Here is a 17,634-nt window from a genome sequence, read left to right on the forward strand (position 1 = left end):
TGAAATAAACTTTTGTTACAGTTGCTTCCAGGCTGCATCCCTCCCCATTCTCCAATGCAACACATAGCTGGGAACATGCCGTTAAAGCCTACACCTGCGATCACAGTGACTGGTCTGTGAGATTGTTAAACAGTAAATAAAAACATGGAACTGTAATAAAAGTGTGCCTTTATCAGAAAACAGTGCACTGAAACACAAAAAAGCACACCCAAGAGCTGGATAAGGAGAGGCCAGCTAAGGGTTACAACTTACAAATGTGTGTAGATCCAGGTATAATAATCAAAGTTGTGGTGGAGTGCATGGGAAAATGAATATTCCCCGAAAGGGAATATGAGGGTGCATGTGTGTGGGGATTGCTGGAGATAAAACATTGAATTGACTGTGGCCTGGTAGTCCTTGTGATTCCTCTGCTCTCTTTCCAAATGTAGTCCCCTTACTAAAGGGGCCTCTGTTTTATTCTAAAAAGACCCTGTGTGCTACAATCCAGACTACAATTCTCATGAGCCTTTGGAACAAAAGAGGGAGGAGGGACTCTTGTGAGAGAGAGGAGGCTCTCTCCATGTGCTTGAAGAAGAGGCCCAGCAGTCTGGGACTCTGCCTTGCAGTTTGGAACCAAAGGGAGAGCCAGGCTGCTGCCAAGGACATTGACCCAGTGCAGGGGCTGTTGGAGCGCAGCTACTACATGCCTGTTGGAACTGGGAGTTAGCAGGCTGCTTCCTATAGGCACAGCATGAGGCAGTAAGTTTGGGCCTTGCTGGAAGAGTGCTGCCTGGGACAGAACTGCTGTTTAGCCTGGACCAAACCCTCACTACAGTTGCAACATCAGCGCGCCAACGCAAGCAAGTGTCTGGGACTGAGTCTAAGGGTGTGCACACTCTGGGGTGGAGTAACTGTTGTCTAGCTATATAAACTTCAGTTATTGTTATGTGTTTTGTTAATGCTATTCCTTGCTAATCTGTTAATGCCTGTTTAGTTAAGTAAAGATTGTTTATTTTAAAGTATTCTATTAGATGTATATGATTTGTAGTTGTTCTGGAATTAGATCCAGCTTTATGTTGGAATGAGTATATTCCTGGAGGCTCTCAAGGCACCAGTGTGTACACAAGGCCAGCCAGGTGGAGGCACCGCCACTTTACATTCATTGCCAGCAAGGGACTGCAGCAAGGGGATGGATAGGGCTTTCCCCAGCTAAACACCATCACCACTGGGTTACTCAGGATCTCTTTTGGGTTAAAACACCAGGCGCCCAGGCACACCTGTGAGTGTGACCTGCTCCCCAGTAACCCGGGGAGGAAAAAGGGGGGTTACACAAATGTTTGTGATCTGCACTAATACTCGTGGATTGATTTAGCACTTCACAAACCAAATACTTCTGTTTTTTTCTAGGACACAACCTTATCTGTTGCCACCTTGTCAACACAGCTGTCAAAGGCTCTGTTGTTCAGCACAAAAAGGAGTCTATTAATATCAGGTCCTATCTTGTAATATTTCACTTACAAAACCCTTTTCCACTCACTTGCCTGCTGACCTTTCCAAGGAATGCATCTCAGTAAGTACAGTACTCATGGGAGTGAAGGAGTGAGAGTGGCTGGTGGCTGTGCATGTGGACAAAAGAAATTCCAGTCCGGGACAGAAAATAAACTGTGCAGGACCATATTTTGAGTCATACCATACTTCTCCACAGGTGGGTAACGCCCTGGCAGGCATCTCCCTGCTCAGGATAAGCAAAGAAACCAGAGTACAACTTCTCCAGGTACGTGGCTTTCTTCCAGCTCCTTATGCAGTCCATCTATATTCCACTTTGGTTCCTACACAACTGAATTATAAATAGTACCAGCTAGGGTCCTGAAATGTGGGAGGGGACAAAATTGCATAGAATCTGCAACAGAAAATTTACAAGCATCTCTGGAAAGGTTTTGATAGTCTTTCTCCGCAGGATTCTGTTGAGATCATGGCATGCATCAGCATCCTGCAAACTCATATTGATTAGCTACACAGGGATATGTGCATCTCACAGTGAGCCTTCTACTTCTCCATGCCTCATCCCTGTACTCCACAAGCCACAGTCACTTGCCCTGCATCTTATCTTTTGCTTTTTGGTCCTTGGAAAGCAATTGCTCAGACTGGATATGCCCATCAGCAGTGGAAAACAGCTCCTGGCTGCCAGACACTTTTGACAATCCTGGGGGGGAGGAGCCGCTGGTCCTTTTTTACTTCAACTTCCTCATCTACAATATCATCCTTCAGGAGACGTTTTCCATGTATTGCCTCCGTGCCCTCTGAAGTATCCATGAGGCTCTTGGCGGTGGAGGTGGTGTTGGAGGGGAACAGGTTAAATATATACTGTCGTCATTTCTCTGGTGATCGCCTTTTTGGATTGGCAAAAGGACAACCTGTCCTCTATCTTGGCGCCCTTTCTCCTTCAGGCTTCTGGAACCCTTTTCCAAGTTTGGTGCCAAGCAAAGGAAAAGGTAGGAAATACAGTGTCTTGTGGCAGTAAATCTGCCTAGGAACCAGAATGCATGTAGGAGAGTGTCTGTCGCTCAGAGTGCTTTTTGTCACTGGATACTGTACCAGCAGGTCATCACAGTGAAGCATAGAAACCTTCTCACAGTGTACTAGCCTAGCTTACCAAGATGATGACCTCTATTAAGGTGCTTTTATCCTACCTTCACTCACCTGTTACACCGTGACAGGGTAGTGTGCACACTCTGCACACAGTACAATGTGATCAAGAATAGAAGGCTGAAGACACTGGACTGAGAACAAGCTATTTACCTGTCCTGAGGTTCCCGGTATAGTCTGGATATGGTATAGTCCTCCTCTGTTATTCTGGTGAATCCCATTTGTAAGGGATAGTCTCTGGGGTTCATTCCCATTGTCACCATTTGTGCTAACAACCGAGCTGTTGTTGTTTAGGTTTGCAGAGGATCCTAATTTTTTGTGGTATCCCTAACAAACATTTTGTTTTCCACCTTAACCTGCCTTTATCTTATACTACACACTACATGCTATTGATAGATGTGGAGAGAAGGATACTGCAGAGAGCCCATCTTTTGTGAAGTAAATCTCAGATCTAACTATTTCAGGCTAACAGTGGGGTTATCTCCGATAATAGCATCAAGCTCCTTATAAAATAGCAGGTTTTCAGTGATACATCAGTGCACTGGTTCACTTCACAAGGCCTTATGATAGTTCTTTAATCTTCACTCTGTACTGTAACATGGCCCGCTCATACCCCTTTCCACACAAGGATTGAGAAATGTGCCCACACATGTCACAGTTCCTATGGGTCACTCACAGCTGGAACCAAACATACTCCTCTCTCCATCCATCTGTCCTCTAATCTTTTCCATCCATGTGTGGAATAGATTTTTGTGCGCACTGAGGCATGTGTACCATCAACAGAAATAAAAAACTTAGTTGTGACTGCTCTGCTCATCAGCTCGGTGGCATTTGCCTTTCTCCTAAGCTGCTGCAGAAGCACACAGTTTACAGGATCACTACTCCCCATATACTGATCAGATCCAACAGCTCTGGTCCAAGTGGGGGAGCATTTGGTATGATGATCAGACATGGGTACCTGGGAAGATGCCATGAGACATGCTGAGTCAGCATGTGGGACAAGAGGCACCTAGATGCTTAGGCAGTAGGAAATGAAATTTAAATTTTGTGGGGCTCGCAAGGGGTTGGTGTGGGTAACTGATCACCTGGCTGCAGGGCAGCTGAGTTCAAACTGCTGACCAGAGCAGCTGATTGGGCCACTTCCTGGAGGCTAGAATCAGCGACAAACTGGTTCAAGGTGTCTACATTGCATGTTTGTCAACAACACAAGCAGGGAGGAAGGTTGTCCCTCTTAGAGCTGGAAGTTTGTCACAAAAATGGGCATTTTTCAAAAGTCACACTGCAGTGTGAACACTCATATAACTGTTTTAAGTATTCTACTTTGTTCTGATGCATACAAAAATGTTGCCAGTAATAGGTGACTGGTGTGCAGAGACCACTGCCTACCATTCTGACCCATACTGTCTCATTATTTCATTGTACTCCCCAACTGCCTGTATCCATCAGTTGTCTCATACTTAGACTGGAAGCACTTTGGACCTTTGATTCTGTGTCTGTACAGCGCCAAACACAAGAGAGTCCTTGTGTATGTCAGATGCTGCAACAATACAAATAATAAACTAAAATGCCAATGACGGCAGTGATTTTTATGACATGGAAACCCATCAGAAGCTTGGCACATACTAATGACCGATTTCATACATCACAGTGCTGAACAGCCATCATATGGAAAATTTTAGTCATTACATGTGTGAGTGATGTTTGAAAGGCTCTTCAGTCAGCTAGCAAGTCTCTGACCAACATTTAAAACCTCATAAACTACTAGAAGTCTTGTGGCACCTTATAGACTAACAGATTTATTGGAGCATAAGCTTTCGTGGGCAAAGACCCACCTCAGTTTTTACCAAAAAAAATTACACACAGACACGCACGTGTGTGTTCTCCAAGCTGGTCCATGTCTAAGGAAAAACTGGGGCAGCACCCAATGAGGGTGGCCTTTTTTCAATCACTGTGCTAGCCTTGTACAATTCTGGAGACACACAATGTGTGATATCAAATCTGAGAGTGAAACATCAACAGATACTGCGGGTAACTTGGAAACAACACTATGTAATTGAGACGTGCTATCTTGCGCATTAGCAACTGCAGCCAGCCTCCTGTAATGAGAAGTTTCGACTCGGAATGACAGCAACTGAAGGAAAAGGAAAAGTCAGCTAGTGAAGCACCCAAGATGGATGCAAAAGAAAGCCAATTACTTCTGGTAGTGCCAGTAAGTAATGACCACACTTTGGGAAAGATTTCCATAAGTTTACCAAAACCGCTACTGCAGATAAAGAAAAACACATTTTCTGAGCTATGGCTCAGAAAATCCAGTGATAGAATCCTTATCAAAGAAGGATTCTTTTACAAGTAGTTAGTTGCTGAAATTTTTCTGGCAAATTCCGGACTATTTTGTGTATTTCTGGAAAGACCAAAATAAATATTGGCACATAAAACATAGCGATGTGGTCTGTCCCACTGAACATTTCATTTTCAGAATTAACCTGGGAGAGTAGTTTTGATATGAAAGAATGCCCTCATTTGTGCAATCACAGATAATCTTTCTTAGGCCAGGTCTACAATACAAGTGCTATCACACTTAGCTATACCGCTGTAACCTATAGTAGACAAAAAAGAGAGAGAAGGCATTTTATTGTATCTGTAGGCACTCCATCTACCTGAGCAGTAGCTAGGTCAATGTAAGCTTTTGTCTACTGACCTACCTACATAGACTCCAGGAGTAGGTATGGATTTCTTACACCCTTGAGCATCATAATTAAGCCAATCTAAATTGTAAGTGTATGCCAGGCTTTAAGATTGCAATACGATTACAATCCTTCAGGTTTTAATTTTCAGATTTGGGGGTTGGGGGAGGTTTAACCAGTTAAATAATAAAACAGAATGTTACATCTCTAATACCAGGCAAGTTTAGATTATTGACATGTGTAACGTAGTGGGGGTACCTGGCTGGTTTCTATGCTGCTGGCTCTGGGGTAACCCCCACTGGCTGCCGTGGGTACCACGACCCAGCAAAACAGGATGAGTCACTATGCAAACCAGTGGCCAGACACCCCCCATGGAGAGGAACAAAGGAAGGTGGAATGCTGCCCTGGCTGGGGGGCAGGGCTGCAAGAGGGTTGGTTAGTTACTGTCTGAGAGCATGGAGGAGAGCCTAGGGAAAGGGGCTGGAGTTTAGGGGCCCAGTCTCCCCCATCTCAAGGGGGCCTGAGGCATCCTAGCCCAGCTCTGTGACCAGACTACATCTGTGCTGTGCTGTATCCTGGAGAGGCAATAAACTTCCTCTATTCCACCGGCTGGTGCAGTCTGTTTGTGCCATTTCGGGGTGCAGGAGACGGGGGACTCCCAACGCGCCGTCACACTACATGCTACACAGTGCCCAAATTCAGCCTATTTTCATATAGTTTAGGCTAGCCAGAAAAGTAATCAGTTACATACACTATCTTCTATACTCAAGTTGAAATATTTCTATGCAAACTTCTCTTGGCACTATACTATTGCAAGACTACAATCTTCTTTCTCTATTTGGTATAGCCACTACACAAAAATAAGCTGTAACTTTTTATCTTTTAACAGATATACCTTTGCAATTTGATTAATCTAATAAACAAACTCAGGTGTCCTAACTACTTAACTTAGATGACACTGGAATTTTCAACATAATGAACTACTGCAAAAGCTACTGACAACCTATCACGATATCAAGGGTAAAATTACTCCAAAATCATTTCATTACAAACCATTTCCTTTAGGTCTGACTAGTGTAGTCAATTGAATGACATGAGATATTTCCAATATGAAACCACATTTTTGATGGAGAGAGGGTTAACTGTTTTGACAACAAAAGAGCTTAAGTTATGAATGCTGTTTTTAGTCAATTACCAGAAAATTATCAAGAAACAAGCTCCAAAGAAAACATTCTAGGTTAATCACAATGCATTTGCAATTACACCAAAGTCATAAATACTTTGATTACTTACTGCCATTGTTTGCCTTGTTAATGTAACCAAAACAGTCACTAGCGATCCCACTGTAATATTGTTGCTGTCTTCATCATCCAAAACTAAAGAAAAGCAAAACGTCTATTCAACCATTCTTGCTTAATTTAAAAAAATGTGAAATCAATTAAGAATTACTTCAGTGACAAGAAAAAATTGTGAGTGTAATCATACAGGTTTTCCAGAGAAAATTTAACAGAAAAGAATTTGAAAATATTTCCAAGAATAAAGACTTTCATCTGCATCTGTAAGCACTCTCTATTATCTAGAATACATCGATTAACAGAATAAGTAGCAATAATAGTATAAAACTATACCAAGTAAATATCGAGGTTGAGAGTTTACTTGTAGGAAAGTCAAGGTATTCCAAGTTACGGCTGTTGTGGGAATTATAACTATGTAGCATTTTATAAATTAAAACATAAAACTTTCATACCACAAAATACCACGTGAGCAAGGGAACTAAGTTACAGTTGTTCTGGGAACCAAAACTATGATTTGCCTGATCTTTGAATGATTAATATCTTAATTTCAAAACTGAATTAAGAGTCGTGCACTTAATCCCTTTTCAAAAAGAGGAAGGGGGGAAAAGGAAACAATATTACTGAATAATTTGACTATAACATCGACCAAAAGACCTATACTAGGGTCAATGCACTCAGAGGATCTTATTGTAGAATGCAGTAAAATGACTGAAAAATATTATATTTTTATTCTGGTATGAAAAATAAAAGTATTCCTCAGTTTTTCACACATCCATCATCTATAATTAGAAGTGAAAACCGTCAATCTAGGTAGAAGCAAAAATGTTAAATCCTCCTTGGCACAATTTTAAAATAAATGTGTATTTGTCAAATGCAAAAACGTACACAGGGAAGGGTAGCATGCAAGAACACGAAGGGGTACAAGTTTGTCAAGGACTGCATGACAATTATGAACACAACTAAACATCAGCACTCTGTGCCTGCTAAACATTGATAAAGGAAATATACTGGTTGGAAAGTGCCTGCTATATAGTTTTAACATATTTTTAACTTAAATTCATAAAGCAAATATGTCTTAATAAGGACTATGTATAAGCCAAATCTAACACTAACTGAACAAAACATATCTGCAAAACTGCAAATAAATGTTAGCACTACCCAAATATTTCAGACCTTTACTAACATTAAGTCTCAATTCTCCTGTGAGGAAAGTGATCAATGATCATTTTACCTTCCACTGCAATGCAGCCTAAAGCAACTGGTTAGCAGCAGTGTTCCCTTTAAGCTGCTAATCATCTGTGAAACTGCTGCCATGCAGCTTCCAGGAAACACTTGTTAGCAGCACATTTTCAGAGAGCAAATGAAGGAGAATAATACGCGATTGAAACAGTGTACTTAACTTTAATCAAGTGCTATATGGTTATCCAAAGCAGAATATGCTCATAACACAAGGTTAATATACCTTCACTCTCACAAAAATACTCTCAACCCTTTAATGACCCAGGACTCTGATATAATATCTCAAATTAAAAACGGATAGTTTAGTACTTGAGCTAAGCACAAGCATGAAATCCTTAGCCACCTTTTTTTCTTTAATTTTACAAGGCAAAGGATAGAAAGATTTATGTTGTCTCAACCATTACTACACACTGCTCTCACAATCAAACAATTAAATACTGTATCAGTACCTCTAGATAAAATTGCTGATGACCTCTAAGTATGCAAGATGCTTTAATATACTTTATTTTCCTCAAACTATAAATCTGAAGTGTGAGAGCCTGTCATTCAGGAAAGTCTGCCAATTTCCAGGTTACATAAATAATGTAAGGAATTGGTGTTTAAGAATCTTAACTCATTACGACCAGCAGACTATCAAATTGTCAAGAAGGAAGACACATACAGCAATGAAACAATGTTCCATCTTACCTTGTGGTTTTATATCCATAGTGACATGTGGGAAACTGCCTAATACAGCCATAACTTCATCATATTTTTCATCTTCAAGGAAATGTAGTAAGTTGCGGCGATCAGGTCCTTTCAAACTCACCATGTCCTGGATACTTTTGATTTTGAACTTAGTTGAAAAAAGAAAAACACTACAAAAGAACTTTGCTCAAAATTGAACTCTAATTAATGCAATAATGCCGACACAAAGGCTGTTTGTTCAATTCATTCCCACAATCTGGAATAAACAAGATATTGCGCTTTGTCCAATATGCCTATCCCATAATTAACCATGCTACAGATCATAACTTATCTGTGGCGAATAGTCGCTCCTTTTCATCTATAAAGCTAACTGTTACAGTTTAAGGAACATAAAGCACAAGAAGTCATCCCTGAGCAAGTGCTTTTTATTCTGTGAGCTATTAATTTGCCTACTGAGAGACAGAAGCAGGATAAAGGAAGTAATATAAAGATTAAAAAAAAGACTGAGCATTATCTGTAATTGTATACCTTTTTATGATTGGAAACTCGCCTAAGATTGTCCTCTTCAATGTGAGGGAGCTGCAGAAGGGGAGACTTGAACTGCTGAAGTCCTTGGACAGCCATCTGGGAAAGCTTCATACAGTTTTCCAAAGATCCCAACGATGGCGCATGGAACTCCCTTTCTTGGGGAGAATGAATTTTACAAGACCATTTTTGACATGTTTTTCTAGTATACTTTGAAATGTATAATACACAACATATTAAATTAAAATATTTTGATCAGCTCAGCAACTTTAAAAGTTCATAAGGAAAGCAGTACCTTGCAATGCATATGACATTTTCTTAATGTTATAAAGATTTTAAATAGTATTGATGGCCATTTTACTATAAAAGTTATTACAGTATAGTTTAACGAAAAATTCAGTGCCTGTTAATGTTCTTTCTTCAGGTTGTGCCAAACTAGGCAAAGGGCTGTGTAAAAGGATAATTTATTTCCTAACCACTGCAGGTTGGTCAAGACATCAAGGAGAAAGTTGGGGTAGCCTGCCTATTGATTATAATCAAACTGATTTAATTTCTATTATAATTTTTAAAAGGATAAAGTACAGACTTAAATTCCTGTGAAAACAGAAACGAACTAGTTTACCTTAGAAGTTTTTTACATAATTCCTCCCCCAGAGAGAGGGCAGCATTTAAAAAATAATTGACTGAAACATTCATTCAGGGAGGTTACTGGTATTTTTCTAAATATAAGCTGGAAAAATTTGCTTATAAAAATGTTAATATGGGCACTAACATAGTTAGGTGGGGGTGTACAAAGTAACTAGTTATGTTTTACCAGTATTTTTTAAGCCAGAAGACAAAAGTGTTTGTAATGTTACAAATACCTATATATCATTCTTCTCTTGGGGAGTATTTTTAATATATATTTGAAGGAAAGGACAGAATACATAAGTGAAATGTTGACTAAATCTTAGACTCGCAGAAGGGGTGAGATCAGATATGGACAGGGATACATCTCAGGACTTACCTTCCAAAGATCTATAACTTTACTCTTTAATGGTAATGCTACAAATGCATTGGGTCATGGAGTCATCAAATCAATCACAAGACAGTGTAGGGGAGCGGTCTAACACTGAAAAGGGGGTATTCACTGCTGTAGGTACACCAACCCTTGAAGCTAACTGTGAAATTCCCAACTTGCATAGATGTGTGTCTGCTCAAGCTAGCACACTAAAAATAGCTGCATAATTGAGCTAAATGGATGGTGACTCAAGTATGACACCTGAGTACAACCTAACCCTGCTCCACTGGCATATACTAAGGATGCTAGCCTCTCACTGCTCCCTGTACTACCTGCAATAGCTCAATGAGAACTAATGTGATTATGTGTGCTCCCCCCTAACTCTGAGGGTATACATATCCTTACAGCACAAATGGGGGAAGTACAGGAGACTGAACTCTTCAGAAAGAGATCCTTTCCCGTTGAGACTATAAAGGAATGAAAAATATCTAAATGTACAAAATCAATGTTTCCCCACAAGCTCAACAACTCTTCAAAGACAAGTTCAACGGACAGTGAGATTTTCTAGTTTAAATACAATATAATAATGTTTTCCTTACCTTCACGGCTACGTGCCATTATTATTAACTGGCAGATTACGTTAATCATTTCCTGAAGTAAAGCAGGACACTTTTTCAGGATAAATTGCTGATCTGCAAAATGAGTGATTTGGTAAAACCTTCCAATTCTCTGCTTACCTATCTTCTCTAACTATGTGCACCCCACCTCTGTCATTTAGAAAGCCACCTAGTCAGTCAGTCACACACCCTATCTTTTTTCCTTCTCTACAAGCTGTTCTCTAACACACATGTATTTTAAACCACAATGAGTCTGATTCTGCTAAATGCTGGTCATGCTCAACTCCCACCACCTTACAACTCAGAAGCATTATAAAAGAAGTCTAACAGAAGTTACACATTTCAATAAAAGTCAAACATTTAGAATGTCATTGTAAAAGAACTTTAAAAAAATTCTTAAAGGTTACCTACTAAGAAAAAAAAATAGACTTATGCTCTTTTTGATTCATTTAATGTAAAGGCCTGTAAAGGTTTTCAATCAAAGATTTGCTACTTGAATTTTACAACAGAAATCAAATGGTGAAATTGGAAGACGTTACGGACAACTAGAGAAATTTATCACAAGAATCAGCAGATTGAAAATTGGGCAAATGAGAGGGAAAGGAATTTTTAGTCAGACTTTTTAGTGTTTACTTCCACATATAATACTTATTCTTCAATACGGGTGGCACATATATGGACACTCCACAACAGTACATATGCACTCAAGTTGTAACTTTTGCCAGCTGTACCAGTAGGTGACATATGCAGCTCTGCTACTGCCACGTGTTGGGCCAAATGTATGAAAGGGGCAGGTCACTGCCTCCCTCTTCTTTCCTTCATATGACTAGTAAGTCAAACCTGAAGCAGTGGGGAGTAGAAGGGTCGTGAAATGCTTATATGCAAAACACACCTTGAAGAATAGATACCATACAAGTAAAATTACAGTCTTTTTCTCCTTCGAGAGATTGTGAGTTTATACATTCCATTGTAAGTGATTTACCAGCAGTTTCCTTACAGGTGGTGGGGCTTCAGAATACTTGGAGACACCTTGCTGAAGTCTGCATGATCTTTAGTAAATAGCATAGTGTCTAGAGATGGTATGCACAGATGACCACATTACTGCTTTGCAACCGTCCACATGGAGGAACGTTGCTCAAAAATACTAGCGAAACAGAATGAGCCCTGTCAGAGTGAGGTGTTATCCTCAGTGCAAGACACACCTTTGGCAGATTGTAGCGAAGTTTGATACAGTCAGAAATCCAGCGTGAAATATGTAGGCGATAATAGGTTGCCTTTTAGTCCTGTCAGAACAGACTATGAAAAAAATCTAGGGAAATCTGAGGGTACATTTACACTATGATAAAAATCCCACAGAACGGAAACTCGGAGCAGCTGACTCCAGCTCACAGGGCTCCAGCTGTGGGGCTAAAATTTGCAGTGAAGGTGTTCAGGGTTGGACTGGAACAGGGGCTCTAATACTACACAAGGGAGGAAGGCCTCCAAAGCCCAGCCTGGAGCCCAATCCTGAACAGTTACACCACAATTTTATAGCCCCACAGCATGAGCCTAAGCCAGCTGATCTGGGACAGCCAAAGGCCTTTTATCATAGTGTGGACATACTCTGAAAGACTATGTGATTCAGGTAAAAATGCTAGAAACTTCTGAATATCCAAGGTATGAAATTCTTCTTCAGACTTGGTAGAATGAGGCTTCAAGAAGAACACTGGGAGACAAATAGTCTTGTTGAAGTAGATTTCAGAGACCACTTTAGGCATAAACATGTCTTTAGTCTAAGCAAGGTATTACCTTTGTGGAATACTGTAAAACAAGGGTCGGCTCCAAGTGCCTGGACCGCCAACACCCTCCTTGCAAAGGTAGCTGCTACCAAAAATGTTTTATTATGATTGCAGTGAGAAGGATGATGTTGCCAAAAGTTCAAAGGTAAAGGCCATCAAAAGGAAATAATACCAAACTCAGAGCCTATGAAAGTAACAGATTAGACACGGAAGAGTAACCATACAGAAAACCCTTTCAAAATGCATACTTCTATGGATGTAAAAAGATATAAAACTCCTCAACTGCTGAGTGTACTGTAGAAATAATTGCTAAATGGATTCTCACTAAACTGATAGAGAGACCACAAGATTTCAGATGCAATAGATAATCCAATATAGGTCTAATTTCTGTACTCTCTCAAGATAGCTGACAAGAGTCTGCTCAAATTGAAAACCACAATTTTGCTGCATATGTGGTTTTGCTGGAATCCTTTCTGCTGTTCACCAGAATGGCTTGGACATCAAGAGCAGATTCACCTCATTACTCAACAAGAAATCATCAATGCCATGAAGTGAAGAGATTGCAGCTTGGTCTACAATTTCAAGACAAGCAAACCTCAACCAGAGTTGGTGCAGTTCCAGATACCAATACTTCCTTGGCTAAGCAGCTGCTGCGGGACTTGGCATCATCTACCTGTTTGACAATGGGTGGAACACAGACTAGTATCTGCCACAAGGATCTTTATGCAGGCTCTAGAAGGCTACATGAATGTCTAGGGAAATCCCTTTCTGAGCAGGAGTTTGTCCCTCACATGTCCATCTAAGTAGGTGTTGTGCACAGGGATCACAGCCCTGCACATGGCACACTGTTTGAAACCTGGGAATTTCCACATACAGGCAGTCCCCGAGTTACGCAGATCCGACTTATGTCGGATCCGCAGTTACGAATGGGGATTTTCTCGCCCCGGAGGACTGGAGCGGCGGGACGCCTGGTCCCGCCGCCCGCCTCCTCCGGGGCGAGAAAAGCTGCTCCCCATCTCCCTGCTCTGCTGGGGGAGCAGCGGCTGAATCAGGACGCCTGGGGCAGAGCAGCTGGGGTGCTGCTGGGTTGGTCCAGTAGCGCCGAGGAGCAGCCGCGCTACTGGACCAACCCAGCAGCTCCCCAGCTGCTCTGCCCCAGGCGTCCCAAGTCAGCCGCTGCTGAAACTGACCAGCGGCTGACTACAGGAAGCCCGAGGCAGAGTTGCTCTGCCCCGGGCTTCCTGGAATCAGCTGCTGATCAGTTTTAGCAGCAGCTGACTTGGGGACACCTGGGGTTCTTAAGTTGAATCTGTATGTAAGTCGGAACTGGTGTCCAGATTCAGCCGCTGTAGAAACTGATCAGTTTCAGCAGCGGCTGAATCTGGATGCCAGTTCCGACTTACATACAGATTCAACTTAAGAACAAACCTACAGTCCCTATCTTGTACGTAACCCGGGGACTGCCTGTATTAAATCCAAAATAACTGCAATAAACTAAAAAAAAAAAAAAAAATTTAAAAACAAGTAGTCTTGCAGCACCTTAGAGACTAACAAAACATGTAGATGGTATCATGAACTTCTGTGGGTATATCCCACTTCAGATGAAATCCTAAACTAAGTTACAACTATGTTTAACAATTTCTTTTAAAAGTTGGTTAACTAAAGCTCAAGAGCAGAGAGCTACAACTCTCACTGCAGGCAGTATTACATTTGGAGGGAGATACTGATCATACCCCTTTATTCTCTCATCTTGGCACACAAGAATAGTGGGGGGGCCTTCGCACTTGCTGGTACAACCGACAAAAGTCTGATACAAATGCACTGAGTTCCATGCATACAGTGGAACATAAATGTATGAAATAACATGAAGGAGAATTGTTCACTATTAAATACATCTAATTCAGTGGTTCTCACACTTTTTTGAAAGGACAAGAAACTATATGCAACTCTGGGGTAGGCAGAGTTGCTATCGCTCCACCAAGAACTAAAACGAGTGAAATGTGATTAAGGTAAATTACTTCAGTTGTAAATATGTCCAATAAGATTCCTCCCGTGCTCCCCCTCCCCCCCCGGAGAAACATGAAATGATGCTTCTATTCCTAAAGAACTTTTTAAGAGGAGAAAAAATAGTTACTCACTTTCTTGTAACTATTGTTCTTCAAGATGTGGTGTTCATATCCATCCCAATCAGATGTGTGTATGTGCACATGCACAGTGGCTGGAAGATTTTCCCATAGCAGCACCTGTAAAGTCAGCCTGGGTGTTCACTGTAGTCACACCCTCATAGTGCCCAATATAGATCCTTGCTTTCCACATTCCCCGCCTCCCCCAGTTCCTTCTTGCTGTCTACTCTGACTGGGAAGTATTGAAATGGACATGAACAACATCTCAAAGAACAAGTTACATGAAGGTAAATAGCAGTTTTTCTTCTTCAAGTGTTTGTTCACGTCCATTCCAGTCAGGTGACTCATAAGCCCAAGTTTAAGAGATGGGGTCAGAGCCTATGACTGATTGGAGCTCTGCTCACTTGCAGGTCACGTCTTCTCTGGCCTGCTGGGTAATAGTGAAATGAGTGGCAAACATACGGCTCAAGGACCATGTTGCCACTTTACAAATCTTATGAGTGGGGACTTGAGCGAGAAACACTGTAAATGAAGCTCTGGGGGAGTGCACTGGGATAGGAGGTATGGGAATTCATGCTAGCCTGTAACCATCCTGAACGCAGAATGCAATCCATGACAAGATACACTGGAATGACACAGGCTGGCCCTCTGTTTTGTCTGCAATTGCCACAAATAGCTAGATCCATTTCATTTGTGGAATGGCTTTGTTCTCTCTACATAGAAGGTCAGCACTATAATCCTGGGTGGAAAGCCATTATGGTGGATAAGTGCACTCTGACCGTTGACAAAGAGAGAGACCCTTTTATATAGTCCAGGATGAGTGGCACTGGAGCCAGCATTAGTGGCAAGTGGTGCTGAGCTGACTAGATTGAAAACCTCTTCCATTTGGCAAAGTAGGTGGCTCTGGTAGATGGTTTTCTACTGCAAAGGAGGACCTGCCTAACCTGATGTGTACAGGCCAGCTTTGCCGGGTCCAGCTATGAAATGTACATGCTGTAAGGTGAAGCAGTTCGAGGTTTGGGTACCAAAGATGACCGTAGTCTTGCATCAGGAGGTTCAGGAAGAGTGGTAGGTCTACTGGTGTCTCCCCAGACATGTCTAAGTGACATATGTACCAGTGCTGATGGAGCCAGGCTGGTGCTATTACTATGACCTGAGCTTTTTCTCTGTGGCTCTTGAGGCTCTCTTCTGAGGCACTGGCAAGTGAGAGCGGTACCTCTTGGATGGGCCTCAAGGGATCCCCTGTCAAATTTTGTGAGGAGTCTTTTTTTCGGTGACAAACCAGAAGATAGTTCCCACAAGCAGGTGCTTGGTGCCTCTGTACCAGGTTTAAATGGGGGCATAGAGCTGCCTCCATAAGGAGTATTTTCAGTTGTTGTTCCCTGTCTTTTAGACTTCCTGGCAGCAGATGGGACGACAATCCCATGGGTGATCTTCACCAAGGCACTAAGTAGGAAGAATCAGGGTCGCACTTTGGCATACGCTTTGTGCAGACTATACGGTTTTTGAACCTGAGAGAATGAAGCATGCCATGACTCCAGGGGTCAGAAAGAAATTTGGGGGAGGAGGGTTACCCCCTACTAACTATAACTATAAACTACAACTGGAAAAACTATCTACAGATAAGATTATGAGAGAATGTAAGTGCGCTTGAGAAACCAAGAACTACAGCAAGTTCCAGCCTACCATCACTGGCAGTAAGAAGAAAGTGAGGAGAGGGCAGGTCAGCAGGGCTCTATACTACACCATGAAGGTGCAACTCCGGGGCGTCAAGGCCGACCTTATAGGCGCTGCTATGGGAAAATCTTCCAGCCACTGTGCATGTGTGCACATGCACTCCTGATAGGACTTGACAGGAACAAGTACTTGAAGAATCATTATTACCTTCTTCAAGTGTCTCAGGAACTTTCATCCTGGCAAGATGAGCCAGTAAGAGAACTCTGGCCTTCAGGCTATAAGGGCAGGTAAGCGGAGGCTCATTCTTCTTTAAATTAATGCTACCAAGTTCTCTGATTAGCTAAAGGAAACAGAATAATTACAAATAAAAATGGCTATTTTAGTACCAAAATGATAAACATAGCACAAGGAAAAAAGCTTGCATCACTACACAAAACCTGAATAATATTTTACAGGTCACATTTCAAAGGGGTTTTATCTTGACACACTTTTAACTCTTCTCCCCCAAGATGAAGATTGGAGAGGAGCAGCTGTTTTAATTACAGTCCAGTTCCAAAACAAAACTACAGCTTCAATGCCTCAAGGATGTGACTGTCTTTTTAGATTAGCAAAGAAGAAACTGGGACGTTTAAACTGATCATAAGCTTGAATTTATTTTAATTTTGATTAATGTTGATAAATTTAATTGATAGTTTATTCCAATCATTTTATAATATTTTCACATTAAACTTTCTGTGAACTGATGACAATTTCATCTTAAGATCTTTCACCTAGACCAGATCATTCCCGCTTCCTCAAATTATTTAATTTATTTATTTGTAGGCGCAGGCGTGCACACACACACACACACACACACATACACACACACACACACACACACAGAGTATATGGTGGGGAGACAGTATCTGGTATACACACGTTTAAAATTGTTGATTTAAGATGTACTTTCCAAGTTGATACTACAGAGGACCTCTTAATTTGAATGTGACTGGAACAAACTGCATGGCTCCAAGGTAATATCTTTGAGCCCAGGTTGGAGGGCGGAGATAAAGAAGGGTTATTCATGCCACAAGACTTGAAGTCTGAGAAGGAAGCTTTATATTGGCTCTGAGATGGTAGTTCAGACTTTAGATAATTTGATTTTGGTATTAACCAGATTTCAGTTACAGAACTGATTAATAAAATTATTTAGTTGGAATTTGTAACCAAATGGATAGCCAGCTTAAATTATTCCTTTGAATTGCTAAGAATTACTTTTTAGTATTAATTTAATATAACTAATTTGACTAATTAACTGCAATCCAATATGGACTAACTCATTTGATCTGTTGATCCCAATATGTTGAAATGTTTCATTTTCAGTTTAGTTAAATATTAATAGGAC

At 41.2% G+C, this 17,634-nt stretch overlaps 1 protein-coding gene across 1 annotated transcript in view; it reads right to left on the minus strand.

Moving 5' to 3' along the window:
* SEC63 (SEC63 protein translocation regulator) overlaps positions 1-17,634 on the minus strand; it is a 126,203-nt gene that overhangs the window by 32,285 nt on the left and 76,284 nt on the right. The window contains exons 10-14 of the mRNA XM_075923967.2: positions 16,458-16,590; positions 10,655-10,747; positions 9,059-9,213; positions 8,531-8,678; positions 6,603-6,685 (exon numbers count right to left, since the gene is read on the minus strand). Coding sequence (XP_075780082.1) covers positions 6,603-6,685; positions 8,531-8,678; positions 9,059-9,213; positions 10,655-10,747; positions 16,458-16,590 — 612 coding nt within the window. The remainder of the gene's footprint in view (positions 1-6,602; positions 6,686-8,530; positions 8,679-9,058; positions 9,214-10,654; positions 10,748-16,457; positions 16,591-17,634) is intronic.

The sequence above is a fragment of the Pelodiscus sinensis genome, chromosome 3, assembly GCF_052426305.1.
Source record: "Pelodiscus sinensis isolate ZL-2025 chromosome 3, ASM5242630v1, whole genome shotgun sequence".
NCBI classification, from domain to species: Eukaryota; Metazoa; Chordata; order Testudines; family Trionychidae; genus Pelodiscus; species Pelodiscus sinensis.